The sequence below is a fragment of the Amphiura filiformis genome, chromosome 3 (genome assembly GCF_039555335.1).
Source record: "Amphiura filiformis chromosome 3, Afil_fr2py, whole genome shotgun sequence".
NCBI lineage: Eukaryota > Metazoa > Echinodermata > Ophiuroidea > Amphilepidida > Amphiuridae > Amphiura > Amphiura filiformis.
The window spans coordinates 18194401-18209765 of NC_092630.1; the positions used below are offsets into that span (position 1 = coordinate 18194401).

The 15365-nt window shown below is 35.8% G+C and overlaps 1 protein-coding gene across 1 annotated transcript in view; it reads left to right on the forward strand.

The window, feature by feature from the left end:
- Positions 1 to 14695, forward strand: part of LOC140148154 (sodium- and chloride-dependent GABA transporter 1-like) — a 140408-nt gene extending 125713 nt beyond the window's left edge. The window contains exon 13 of the mRNA XM_072170014.1: positions 1580 to 14695. Within this exon, the coding sequence (XP_072026115.1) occupies positions 1580 to 1747 (168 nt within the window). The 3' untranslated portion in view covers positions 1748 to 14695. The remainder of the gene's footprint in view (positions 1 to 1579) is intronic.
- The last annotated feature ends 670 nt before the right edge of the window (positions 14696 to 15365 follow it).

Consider the following 15365-nt stretch of genomic DNA (forward strand, 5'->3'; position numbering starts at 1 on the left):
GAATTCCAGATTACTGTAAACCCGTGAAATGCCCTTGTGCGATCCACCAAGCGAGTAGCAACCATGACAAACATGTTTTCTACGCATTGGCGTGTGCAGTATTTCATGGTGATGGCCAGGGACAGGCGATTTGCGCGGAAAAAAATAGCAAATTGCGCGGAATTGCGCGGAACTTTTTTTTTTCAGTGCAAATCATGTATACCTAAATTGCGCGGAATTGCGCGGAAAGAAAGTTCCGCGCAAATCGCCTGTCCCTGGTGATGGCGCACGTTTCTCCAACTGATCTCTGCTTGCTGGACAAGAATCGGACTAGAGCCCGACCGAAGGTCACCCCAAATAATTTGCATTGGCGACAAACTGAAAAAAAAATTAACCGTCGTGGTCCGCTCAAGAGAGAAAATATTCAATTCCATTGACTGGCAATTTCTCCCGAGTAAGAAATTTCCCCGCACCAATTGCGCATGCAACTGTTTGTATTATGAAAAGCCGAATAATGTCGCGGCGTCCTATATAAATGCATTTTACAAATGAACAGTAACTGGGGTTTGCTATAATGTGTCTCATCTTAAGTTGATAGTAACGCCGTGTTGGATTTCACAGTTGCAGATTCGAATCAGTGCGTTTATGCGGTTGCCACCACAGCGAACGAACAAATCACCCTTATACGCCCCACGGGATTACGTTATTGCGCAGGATTCGAATCTGCCACTACGAATTCCAACATGGCGTTACTCTCATCTTGAGACAAGATTGATTATAAATATGTAAGGCAGCACTGCGTAATTCCGTCGCTGACTCTGAAGGTGGCCAATAGGTTTGCCCACTACGTTGTAGTTGCTCCAACTTAAAAGGCAGCAGTCACGAAAATACATGACTAAACACTCTCAACTCTCAAGACTAAGCACTCTAATTGGGTCAACACATTTTTGTAGTCGATGAAAGCACCACAATATAGATATTCCAAGTGTAAGTTTACGTCAAACAGAAAAATAAATAATAAATTGTCAGCTGACAAGAGCTGACATATGCAGAGATCCAACAGTGCTAAAGCTTTCGGTGCGGCCACGTACGAGCTAGTGGCCAAGGCTTTATGGTGGACATGACAGTAAGTTTTTGAGTAATGTCAGTGACGTTTTGCATAGCAACATGCTTATCATGATATCTTCGTTTAGAGGCAAAGCGAAACATTAACATAATTGCTGCACAATGAAATAGCTGTGTGCAAACATAGACTATGGTGAAAATATAACGGTAATGAGATGTGAAATAGGCTATAGCAGCAATTAAATAACATCAACATTTGGGAGAAACTTACTTGTCAAAAGTTCTCATTAAAACATATGTATAAAGATGTGCGATACTCATATTGTCTGTGTGGATTCGGTACCGTAGAGTGAACGGGAAAAGTCTGAACAGTAATAAACGGAAGTGCCTTCGAAGTAGCTATGTAAACAATACTAAACTTCAAACGCGGTGTATATGTTAATGTCGTGCACCGATATATTTCTTGTCTTTTCATGTATCAACTATAATAGTCTCCTGATAAGAGTACTAAAGCTTTGTTTTGTCTCTCTTTTAGCGTATTAAAAAGTGTACCACACCCCATTGGACTGAAGAAGACTACCAAAAAGGTCTACCTCTATCCGACAATGATGCACGGCCGTACCAAGATTACCTTCCGCCTTCTTACGCAAATGCCGTCGGAACCGCAGCGACGCAAGATGCAGGTGGCCCTACGCCAGTATAGACAACATGATGACGTCAATCAAGTAGATAGATCTTCTTAGCTGTTACTGTAATTACCTTTACTCTATTCCTGCCTACTTGTAGAATATACTCAAAGTTATATACCTGTTTTCTTGGAATACGTTGGACATGTTGAATAAAACTGTTCTTGTCAACTTTGGAGATATAATCACTTGTTTGATTTAAAGGATTTGCCACAATGTAGTCATCAACTATTTTCAATCTGAACAGGTCCAAGGAAGTATACGATTTAATTAGTACACGATTATAACACTGATATTTGGAAATTTGAATCCCATCATGAGTGATATGTGCGAGATATCTGTTAGAACCGATGATAATGACATTAAGCACCAACGGACATGATCCAACAAGAATGGAACACCTTATGTTGTGGGGATGAGTGTTTGTACCAAGTCGTTTTATTATTGCAAAGCAAATTGGAATTATAGCGAGAATGGTTGCAATCTGTGATATTGTTTGTTCTTGGATGTGGAGTTGTATACAGAATAACAAAATAATAAAATTTTTATTATTCCATACCAGAAAAGCAATGCAACTTGGACCCCCCCCCAAAAAAAAAAAAGATGCAGACATTTTAATACATGTATATGAATCACCTATAAAATGAGATTTAATCCTTTTAGATTTTTCAAGTACAAAAACAAACAACGGTATGAGTATATATTTTAATAGTACTTGAAAAATCAAACTCTTATCTTAATGTAAAGTTTTTCCAAAGCCGAAGTCTTGGCATAAAGGAGGCTTTCTTCGTAAAGTTAAAATCTCTTTAGGTAATTGTCCAATAAAATATTTAGCTATATCAGTCAAACTGCAAGTTTATCTAACACCAAACTTCTTCTCTGCGTCTTTACATACAAACTGGATTAAATGTCTTGTGTTTTAATCCCAGCATCCATCAGGTTTCAGCTGCCTTAAATAAAGATAGCTACAACTTGCCCTGCAGGCACTGATATACGTCATCTGACTGACAATCTGATTTCTAGATATTATCAACGTTTGTTTTATCAATGGAGAGGATTAGCTGATGGTATTTGTATCAATGCGACAATGAATGGATGGGATAAAAGCAATAGATTTATACATTTGTGATGTAATCTATTACGTCATTTTGTTTCTCCCTTAATCCGTGATTCATGTGATGCACCTACGGATTGGTCAAGGATAAGGAACATCAAGTTGAACAAAAAATCTCTGCAGCTTCAAGTACAGTAAGCCAAAAAATTAAGGTACCAGTTATGTTCACCCCCTGTATATCCTAAACAAAGACAGGTATATCATAATTGGAACCAACAGCCAATAGCTGCATCCTTTACCTCGAATTTAAGACCTCATAATAGTTGAAATTGTTCTAGAAATATAAACACGGCGATCCAAAAACCCAAGGAAGATGCAAATTTAAAAGTTGCAGTTTGCTCCATCGCATGCTCAATTGATTTGTACACAAAGCGCTCGCGAACAAGAGAACTAGCGCCGTGCTTCCATTGATTAACACGTGAAAACTAGCGTCGTGCTTTCATTGATTAGAACACAAAAGTGCAAACTTTTGATTTCGTTTCTTCATTAGATTTTAGATCACCGTTTCTTTAATTCTCAACCAATGTCAACGAATAAGGTCTTAAATCAGAGCTAAAGAGTCCAGGTAGTGGCTGCTTGTTTTAATTTTGACATAATTGTTTTTATTTAGGATATACAGTGGTGAACACAACTGGTACCTTAATTTTTTGGCTTACTGTATAATGACCGTGCTATTTTCCCTTGACATTACGTCACCACTTACCATATGTATGTCAATACACTGGGTTGTTAGTCTGAACTTTATGTGAAACAATCAGCAAAAAGTTTGTTACACATCTGGGAAGTTATTTCAAACAGTTTACAGGCTACCTTTATTTTGCAATGTGAATAATGTTTCTGAAAAATTATGCTACGTTTGTGCTTTATTTACAGCTATTTGTATCTATAGCACTAATTGATAGCTATTTTGTTAATTGATGCATCCATAATTTCAACTCATTGGAAAAGAATTGACGCTAAACATTGGTGATAGTTACTTTACTAGAAAACAAATCGTAGGAAATGCCGATACATATTGTTACATAGACAAAAAAAGGGGTAGTTGATGGAAGAGTTGCTTCCTCGAACTCCTCTTTTTCACTTACTTTGTACCCACTACTATTAGCAATTACTTGGTCACTAAGAAGGTTTTCAACAACTTGCTTAATATTTCGTGGATTCGGTTGCTGTTCAAGACATGAAAGAAGTAAATACGGACGTACCACCACGTTTACCCTGGATTTCCGGATGTATGTACACGTGAAGTTGACTGCTTACAAATCAAGAATCACTTTGATTCGTCTGGTCATTATACAGCGGCTTGATCCGGTCCACTGCATTTCCCGCGTTAAAATCAGTTTAGTGTTGTTGGCCGAACTGACGAAGTTTACGATATGGATCGTTTACGTAATCAGGAGCGAAAGTATGAGAACAGTTTTCTGTATAATTACAAGGATAATGTTTGAAACGTTGACGTTGAGGCTGCAATTAACGAAGTTTCTGCACATGTTGTCATGGAATTAGTAGCAGCACTTTGTAGAGATACCATGTGGGGAGCTATATATTACTAAAGAGGGCCCATTGATATTTTTGATGCGAAAAACATTGCAATGTATGTTTATGTGGTTTCGGGGCGGGGTCCATGGCTCCTGACTAAGTGCTGCGCATCTATTTCGTCATGTTCATATCAGAAAAATCAGACTCCAATATAACAAGCCATTGATATATGAAATATTAAACTATTGATTTTCTTGTTTTTTATTCAGTGTGAATACAATTAATGTTTTAAATGATAGTTATTAAGGATTTATAACATTATGAGAGGTTATTAGTTTAAGTGGACCCTTCTGGTATTATTTTAGGCCAAAATAACCAGGAGTATGAAAAGTTCGTAAATGTCAAGACTAAAATGTGAAATACAATTGTATTTGTACATATATATTATTACACAAGTCAATTGAAACCGAGACTTATAATAGCCCACATTTTAAATAATTACGCGTTATTTTCTGGATGAAATCCATGGCAACCGTACGGAAAATCCACAGACATGGTTTGATTATGGACATTTGTTTGCAGAGCTGATTAGCTAATTAGAGGTCTAGCCTGGTTAAAATATTAAAATTATCGAACACCGGTTCTTTGTGTTATATATATATATATTGTCATAGATTATGAATGGCTATAGAAGTGTTTTGACCCTCAAATTAAATTGATTTATGGCCAAGTAATACCAGAACGGTTCCCTTGAATACTCTATGTAAACTGGTGAAGATTGCATTTAAATCAAAATGAAATTTATTACGGTGTAATCAGACGCAATGTGTCAAATCATTTTTTCTGTACATTCGGTCATGTTTATATTTGCGTGTATCATTTAATATCATTTTATAACATTGAAATGAATTCATAAAATATTGATATTATTCATGTATGTCAGTGTTATCGGTACTACATGTATTAATCCTAAAGTAGTGACCATACTCAATATGGTTTAAGTGATTGGCTTAAACAGCATTAAAAGAAGGCATGTACGGGTGAGTGTTGAGCATAATGAATTTTATTTTCACATGTTTGGTAATAATGATTAATTATTTAGAGCACATTTTAATTGTTAAATGATTAAAATCATTTAACAATGTCCGTTTGTTGATTCAAATAATGTAGAGAAACCATGGACTATTCCATTGACCTTAACCTTCAACACACACAGGTAGTTTGATTTTAAAATGGGCTTACTTGACTCTATTTGCAATCTACCCACCCTGTGTGGGAGATTAAGGCCATGCCTTCCATAGGGGTGTATGGATTTCAACTGGATAACCTAATACATTTATTTGATTCGTCTAAAATTACAACAATTATCGTCATTATTCTGTCTCAATTAATAATAGTTCTTTTGTTTGGTGGTAATTGGAAGCTGGTTTACTCTAGGGACGTAGAAAGTAACAGGTACAAGGGGGTAAAATTGCAAACTCGTCTTGCTTTCACGGTCCAAAATCAACCAATGCCAGGATAAAAATGCGCTGAACTAACAAGCAAGCAATTGGTCATGGTTATAAACGGACCTAAAGAAAGATGTACATCCCCTTTTCTGGTCGTGTGTTTTCCTCGGTATTTGGCGCCAGAGGAGATAATTTATGCATCTCTTAGCCTATTCTATTACCGGTACACAAGAAAGATGCGCCACCTTAGTTACCAGAAACCTGGGGTGATGGTGCGTCGTCCTGATATTTATATCTTCCAAATCCAATGATCACAGCCATACATTTTTCAAGATAAGTCCGGGTAAGAGGAAGTATCAATAATAACATCAAGAGATCGTGTTTTTAGCATTATTTGAAGCAAATAATACGGGAAAATATATGTTTATCGTGCCAATTGTACACTGGTCCAATTCTGTGGACATTGATATGACTGGATTGTATGATATTTTGTCAGAAAATATTTTGTATATTGTAAATATTGGAAACACGTATTATTGTTTTATACAAAATGTGTACTTTAACTGTGTGTCTGAACACTATGATAATGACACTTGTATCTTCAAAAACCTTTTCGTACAATAAGTACAATACTAGTGAGGTAGCTTTTATTAAATAGGTTTCTTACACATATTAAAACCTACGTTTCTAACTGAAAGAAAATTACTTTATTTGAAAATAACAATAATAGCGAATTTTGATTTAGTGTTCATTGTCTATTCATATATCTGTGTAAAATCTTGTATGTCAACAGTCATTTGAAAAAGCTTGGGGCGAGAAGCTGAAATTTACAATGCAAGTTTATTCCTGTATTGGGTTAACTTTAACTGCTTTCGAGGAATTAAACGTTTATTTGTTCAAATCGCAAATAATTGTTTGGAGAGAAGACGTTATACATCATTGGGGGTATTCCTGTTGAGATCTATACACTCCGTATGGAAGACATAACCCTAATCTCCCACACAGGAGATGTAGATATCATAATGGAGTCACCCATTCAGGTATCAACCCCATTTGAAACGGCACTCCTTATTGAAGATTACGGTCATCTATGGATTTCAACTGGAATAATTCATTGATTGTTTCGTGAGCTAAAATTAAAAGTTTCTTCTACTGCTACTGGCAACATAAATAATGACTAATGGGTTCCACTGGCACCCAGTTGAGGGGACCTCTCCCAATTCTTACATAAGGATAGTAGAATCGAATTGAGAAGCATATGGCAATAGAAACAACACTATTCATCTGGGTATGTAGAAACTAGTAATAAAATTAATCTGGACAAAAGCCATACTTGAATATTTGAATAATGATACTATTTAGTATATTACACTAGTTATATAATGGTAATACCTTTAGTATACATCTTTGAAATGCATTTTGCAAAATGTTTATGAGTAAGTTGACACTAGTGACTAAATTAAATCTGGGCAAACTGCCGACGAATCAACCGACGTTGCGACTGAAAACTTTAGTCACAACCACTAATTCTGTGGTCACAACCCTGCTGAAGACTAAAGGTTTTAATCTCATTGTCGCTTGATCCCTTATCGGTATTAGTTAAATTACTATTATACATAATTGTAATACTTGTATGTAATATACCTTTTATACTGTACATGTTTGAAATGCATTCTACTTGCGTTTCCTCTCAAGAAAAACGCGCTGTAGAATCGATTCGAGAACCTTATGGTAATACAAAATTTGCAAATTCCTCATCTGGGTTTGTTGATACTGGTGATTAAAGTCAATCTGGACAACCAGAAATACTAAATATTTGACAAATCAACCGATGTTGCGACTGAAATATTCAGTTATTCACTGTCGTAATGAATACGTCATACTTAAGTAACTGGTTCATACTTTGGTGTGTACACCTGTTATCAATCCATTAAGTTTGCATCGTGGTGCCGAATACAGATAATGTGATCCACTTCACCTGGCAACGATCGATTTTGTCGTCACACTACTACGACGGCGAATAGAGAGGTTGCGATTCCCATACGCCGTGATCGTACGCCCGTCTAAAGCTGAATTTATACTCGATCGCTTTTGCAGAAAAGCGATTCTCACGCATGCTCAGTGTTTACTTACATTTCCAGAGCGTCAAGCCGATCAATCGATTCAAATCGCTGAGGCAAAAACGACGTCGCTTTTGCAAGTTGAAGAAATCTTAACTTCCCAGCGATATCGCTTGACACGTGAATGCATCAACCAATCATATACAACCAACTGGATTTATTATTTTGCTAATTAATTTACCTTTCTCGATTATTAATTTTTGGTGATGAATTAATTCAAAGCAATAATTATTGACAGCAACTGATGTTTTAAAAATGTATTTTGTGGCATTTAGAATATTTTAATTGTCGTCTGCAATCGCTATCGCCGTGATAAGTATAAATGCAAAAGCGACGGGCAATGCATCGCAAAATTCGGCGATTGCCCGTCGCTTTTCAAAAGCGTTTAATCGCAATCGCTCGGCGATTGAGTATAAATTCAGCTTTACTATTTAAAACCAGTCTCCTGTGACGGTGCAAGATCGCTTGTTTAGCCAGTCTTTACAATTTTGCACGTACAAAATGAACGTAAGAAATCATTATAATAAAGCTACAGCGATGTAATACGTGTGGTTCATACGTGCAGATTGTCCACTGAAATAAGTGTGAGATTGGCCGTATAAACAAGTTGTGATTTCATATTTTGAACAAACAAACGTGGGCATAACGCCGGCAAGGCGACAAAATAGGCTGATTTGTGACTATTTTCTCCTTGTACTGAAATACTGTTAGCCCTGGTTTATAGTAAAAAATCAAAGATTAGTTCTATTTAAAGTAAACATAAGACTTTTGATTAGTCGCCCTGCTGTGACCCCATACTGTCTTGAACTGAGATGTACAGAGTCATCATGCGTCTGATCGAGCGTATGAACGGGAGAATCGACGGGTGCATTGGATACGACGTTTGGAACATCGCAACCTCTCTAATTTCATCACAACCCTGGTAAAGACTGAAGGTTTCAACTTCGGTCGATTTAAATCACTACGTATTATGATAGTTACATAACGGTATCAAATAATTTTAGTACTGTTTAAAATGCAAATGGTGAATGAAATAATATCAATATCATATTTAATATACTTTATGTAACTTGTAAATTTGAATGATTGTGTGATATTCGACAGAGGTCCGTCATTGTGGCACTGACAACATTGAACAAGTTGTGACTATTTAAAATACAGTTTTAAACAGTGCAAAATATATGTATATATTTGTATATAAATAAGGAGCAGGTATTGGCAATGTAAACGTACTGTTTGTTTTGTGATTGGCTACGTTTATACCAACTTTATACGAAGTTCTTAACTGTTTGTAATATTGCATACTCTTGTTAATACTAGATGTGAAAATAGTGAAAAATTGTGTGCCACGTAGGTTTTCAAATTGTATAGTAATATTCTTGTAGAATCAGTCTCCTGATATATAAAGATTTGCGAATGGTATTTATACGATATTGCTGGTAGATTTTAGCACAAATATTCGACTGTTTGAAAACTTATTCTTTTTATTTATCAATTCGTAACGTGTATCATAGTCAAATTCATAATTTCTTGAACACGTAAGTTTATGGCTCAACTATTGAAACGGGCCTGAATCATCAACTCTGGTTTTTTGCTTGATAATTATGAATTAATATTCGTGGCCTTATTTAGTTTACGAGGTAAGAAAGCGCTACTTTTTTCCTCACCAGAAAAATGTTTTCTTTTTTTCACTAGCTTCAACCTTTGAAATACACATAAACAACTCAATAATTCGGAAATTGTATTGGATTAAAAGATAAATAACCATAATTAAAACATACATTATCTGATTATTTTGGGTAAGACGGTTTTTTTTTCATTTATTTGGAAATTAAGTTTACAAGTTGCAGTGTAGGAGCAAATTTAATAAAACCATACGGAATTAACGACATGGTATGAAATTTTATAGCAGATATTTCTAGTCTTTTCCTTTTGTTATTGTGAAAAGGAGTCGATGTGCGAGACTTCGAAACGTTCACAGTGAGCACTGTTTTATTGGACTAGCAATGTGAATTCTCGCGATTCACAATACAATGCGCCGCCAACGGTTGCTCTTGCTAGTCCAAACTTTGACCTTTAGGGTAGACATCGCCTTCCTAGCCACCACTGGGTTTTTACGCGAGTGTGATAATAATAAAACAGCTTCACAAAGGATTCCGTGTGATCAATAGATCGAAAATGGATATACTACAATTATTGTAAACTTCTGTAAGTGTACATTCGCGTGAACGTAATTATATTGACATTTACACACACAATGACATGTTCCCGTGTTGAATTCGTATTACGCGGGCTTTGGATGTCGAAATTTTCGGCCCTTCCCCAGCTACCGCTGGAGGCGCATCGTATTGTGAATCGACCGAATTATCTGCTATTGTATTTCAATAACAGATTAACAATAAACATGTTCAGTAACGATGACTTGTGTGTGGGCAGATTTCATTTCGTATTTTTTCCTAAAGAAAGTAAAAATATTTCTTCCTAAATGTTCGGACAAAATTTCTTGAAACCTTTTTAATTTACGAAAATGAAAACAAAAATTTAAAACAAAATGGGAAGTGTAGAAAAGAACTCTTTAAACGTGTAACTGGGTATATAGTTTAGCAGAAAATGTAATAATATATTGATCTTGAATAATACGCAATTAGACCAAACAATAGATTAATTAATGCACCTACCGAATAAAGTCATAACATTCATGTATTTTATTCACAGGGGCACATTTTCTCCACTTACCCAGGTGTACGTATAAGTCAAAGCCTTTCTGCGTACTGCAAACAGTTAATTTGGATACAACTATTTTCGTTGTGGTTTTCTCCTCAAACTGACGTATCCGAGATCACCATAAACCGTCGCTTTGAATCATGCTACTTGCGAGGGCGACATTATCGATTATTGGCAGTTACTCGATTACCTATAAAACGGGCGATAACCATTTTAAATACTTTAATAATTTATTGAAGCTTATCAGGTATTCAGACAATTTGCGCCATTTCCCAATACTTTTATTTATCATAATCAATACGTGAAACAAGGCGGATCAATAGACTCAGGAGAGTTCGAAAGCCCAATTTTAGATGCTGGAGGAAACCGTAATAACCGGGAAAACCTCCGAGAATGAACTAGAACGAAATGCACATAAAGCTACCTAGGACGGCTCGGCTGGGGCCCGAACGCGGAACCTTAGTAATGCAGCAGGTAGGTGTGGACAGATCCGTTACCAGAATCGTTGCGCTAAATCGCCAGCCCAACCCACATTTCATCCTGGTAGAAACATCTGCCCTTCAATATTTTCTGTATTCGTGAATCTACTGTTGAGAGTGAATAATGAAGAATAGGCTAGTGGTCCCAATACCAGAGAGTACTCGTTATGTTGAAAGTACGCTGAATACCGCTGCTTTTATTTGCATAGAAATGACGGGACGTTTGGTTTTACATTCGGGCCTTTGGACCCATCCCATAATGCATGTATTAGACATATGGAGGTCATGTACCCATGGATATGCTGAAGTACTCTCAGATCTCTGTAGCTGTTATTATTATGGACCCCTTGGTCCAAAATGTTTGGGCCCATAGTTGGGGCCCATAATGTTTGACATTTTGTGGCTTATCTATACATAAAAAAAGAAACTCTGTAAAGGTGTAATGCTCAAGCGCTATTAGTGAACCAACTCTGAGCCCTGAAGTTGCTTTATTTACTGAGAAAACGTTTGTTTTTAATATTTAGGGCACTGGGGCTCATGATATTTGACCGGTGGGCCCATGTACACACGTTAAGGTATAATGCTCATTGGACACGTACAACCTGTGGTTAATTGCGGAGTTGATGTGCCAAAAAAGGTCGAAGGTCAATGTTACATTGCTTCGATCTTCGTAAAACCAAAGTGTTTGTCTAACATTAGGGCGTCAGAAAGACAATGGTTCCCATTTATCTGTCTAGATAAATCATGATATGGCAAAGACGTTCGTGATCCACAGCCTCATCCCCACCCCTTTCTCAACAACAAAAAAAGATTTTTATACCACCAGAAAGCACTGGATACTTAATGTTTATGTCCCAAAAATGTCTTGCAAATTCATTCGCTTGGCAAAAATATCATCAAATTTGTATTTACGTTCTGTTAACAGATAGGTTGCGATTTCCAAAATTCCGTGATCTACGCTTGTCTATCTATTCAGAAGCACTGTCCTGTAACGGAGCAGGGTCGCGTATTTAGCCAGTTTGGAAGATTTTGTACGTTCAAAATGAACTTGGAGACAACATTAAAAATGCTCAAAATGTGTCCATTTAACAATATATTGAAGCCGTCAAAGATAATGAACCGATACGAAAGAAAGTCTATTAATATGACCCACTTTGTTACTAAGAGATCACTCTAATAAAGCAACTGTGTGGTGGGCATGTTAGACCTGTTTTAAAATCAAATGAGGCCGAATTAACGGTGTTTGGGCCGAATTAACGGTGTTTGAGGCCGAATTAACGGTGTTACTATGAGGCCGAATTAACGGTGTTACTATAGAGACCACTAAAAACTCTGTTTGTCGCCCTCGCTTTTTACCAAATTTTGTTTACAAGCATTTAGGTCACAAGGCCGAACGCCTTATTCAAAATCGTTGGGTGAGTATATGCAGCTCATGCGATTCATGAACACACGCATAAACGCACGTATGGAATGCACGTATTGCAAATCGCGTATGAAACATCGCAATCTCTCTATTTAAATCGTGCGTAACTTCCAAACGCCAAATCGAATTCAACTGAAATTTTGGGATTAAGTTTTGTGTGCGTGGGGTTGGATACTGAAAACATGTCATGAAAACAGGATGTTAGGATCACAAAATACTCCTTTAAAGGTCAATATTTCCATAAAATCAATTCTACCTTGATAGTTCAAATCACAGTTAATGTAAACTGTTCTTTTTCTGACTCCCTGAATCTGAACAAAACATTTAGTCCCAGTTTTCATCATTTGCAAACAGAAATTAATCGAGACACACTCGACATGTATTAAAACATGAAAGACATTTAGAACTCTGTATTGGTGCTATGATGTGTAGATGAATCTGATTATTATAACAATAGAGAGATGTAGACCAACCAACAGGCAAACATATATTTTCAACTTCCAATATTTATTCTTATTCTTCTTTCTTTTAAAATAACCTAAAATGACAGTGGGTTTTAACACTCGGCCATAATTTGTGCAAATCGATTTATCTTGAAAACCGCCCATTTGAGATTTTTAAACTGAACCATATAGCGTTTTTCAACAGTCAAAGATTGTTATTTTGATAACATTTCCGAAAGCATTTTTGACAGAATGTGGGTTACCTCTAGTGGCTCTACTTGTATTTTGGAAAATGCAGTTCGACTGCTTTCCCTTGAACGGTTGAATTATATTGCTGGTGTTAATATGCTAAACTATCAATCTTTAATAAAGCTTTTACTTAGGTTCAAAGATAAATTAGACTTTAACTTTCATTTGGATAAAGATAATTTTACCGTAAATCTGAGCAAGAAAGTCAAGGCAGTATTTTACGATACTAGTATCTAACTGTATTTACCATATCAAACAAGTGGACCATATCAAACTGCTGAAAAGTACTGGAGTTATGATACTTTCAAAACAAAGGAAATTGGGTACTTGAGAAATGAAAACAGCACCTCATAAAGTCAAAGATTTCAAGTTAGATCGTTTTGCCAAATAAGCCCAATCGCCATTCTAACTTCCGGTTTTTGAGAGCAGTTTTGGGACACTTTGACCTCTGACATATCGGGAAAATTTACGTAATTATTATTAATTTTCTTATTATTGTCTCAATTTTGATCATTAAAAATACCAAATAATTAATTTATAAGATACTAATATTTTTTATATTTGTTTTAAATAGTGTACAACATTTTAGATGATATTTTGTACGTACAAAAACCCAATATTTCTGAATTTTCTGAAAGGTCAAAGGACAAAGTGTCCTAAAACTGCAAAAACTGTCCTACAATGCATTGCAAACTTCCAATGCCGATTGGGCTTATTGCTCAAGAATACAATCTTCTTAGATGTGTAAATTATGTTTGAATTTATATAAACAAGTGATTCACAAATGTAAATATTCTGTTTCCAAATTATGTTAATACATTATTCTACACAATAATCTTTAATTAATGGCTACCTGTCACATGTAGTAAATATTGTTAATTTTTTAATCCATTGATGATGTTACGATAAGATTTAATTTGTATTTCTGCCAATTTGTTAGATGTAAATTAGGTCTTTCTTTAACTGTACAGTTAAGATTTTATACAATGACCGTGTTGCAATCATTGTACTTGAATAAACAAGCGTTTCATTGTTGTCTTGGTGATTTGTATCTTTGTAATAAATAAATGTCACCTTTGTAAGCTATACTATGTTAACTAAATCCAATTTATGTGATGACAATACAGGGTTACATAAGAGATTAATAAAATCAAATGACGAAGAAGGGAATACTTGGTAGTACGTGACACGCATTTTGCTCAAATATCGTTTCGCATTTTTATGTAGGAATAATCATGCGTATTAGTCGAAGATTTTGGTAAAAATGGAAAAACCGCCAATGCGCGGTAGTAATATCAATATACAAGTGAGATGAAATGTTCTCAAGAAATGTCTTCATTTTACTTCAAAATAAGTGTTCAATATAGCGCATAAAGAACCTCGTGGAACAGGATCAACATGTGAATTTTCAGAAGTTGTGTATGAGCAATTATTGTTAAGTACACGTATAACACAGGTATTTCCTATTTTCGTTGTTGAGTCTATGGAATTCTATAGCTTTTTTTTAATTATTTTCTCTCCATGATTTCCATCGTCTACTGTCCTTCTCCATGATTTTAGTACTGTTTCCACTCCAAAAGATTTTCACCATATAAACCGTCGTGATTGTCGCATACTTATGAATATTATGTAACTACATTTACATTTTATTTATTACCTATACAAAACGACAAAACCTCCTCTAAGTTATTAAATCTCAACATTAGACTATTACAAATACACATTTTACGATACTGTGATACACCAGTAACTGTATAAAGTAATTACATCTGATTCTTCCTCCGCAGCTTATCATTATGCTTCATGCATTCCGCTTCCGCCTCCACCGCCACAGTGTTTCATAATACAACAGCAAGCTATATAATAAGATTAACATTTTACTTCTTTAATTGTTTCAAAAATTGCCCGCGTCTAAGATATTCTCGGGGGGGGGGCACCAATTTTGTTTCTTGCCCGGGCGCTACCAACTCTAGTTACGCCACTGGTCGTATGATACGCAAAACATGTTATCTAAAACGCCTGGACAACATTACTGATGTGTACATCATATGAAAAATCTACAATAAAAAATGTTTTAAAAGCGCAGTGATTTATAATGCGCTACGCACTGGCACAACGAGACGTTGATCCACAAGCCTCAGCACACTTTACAATGGGAG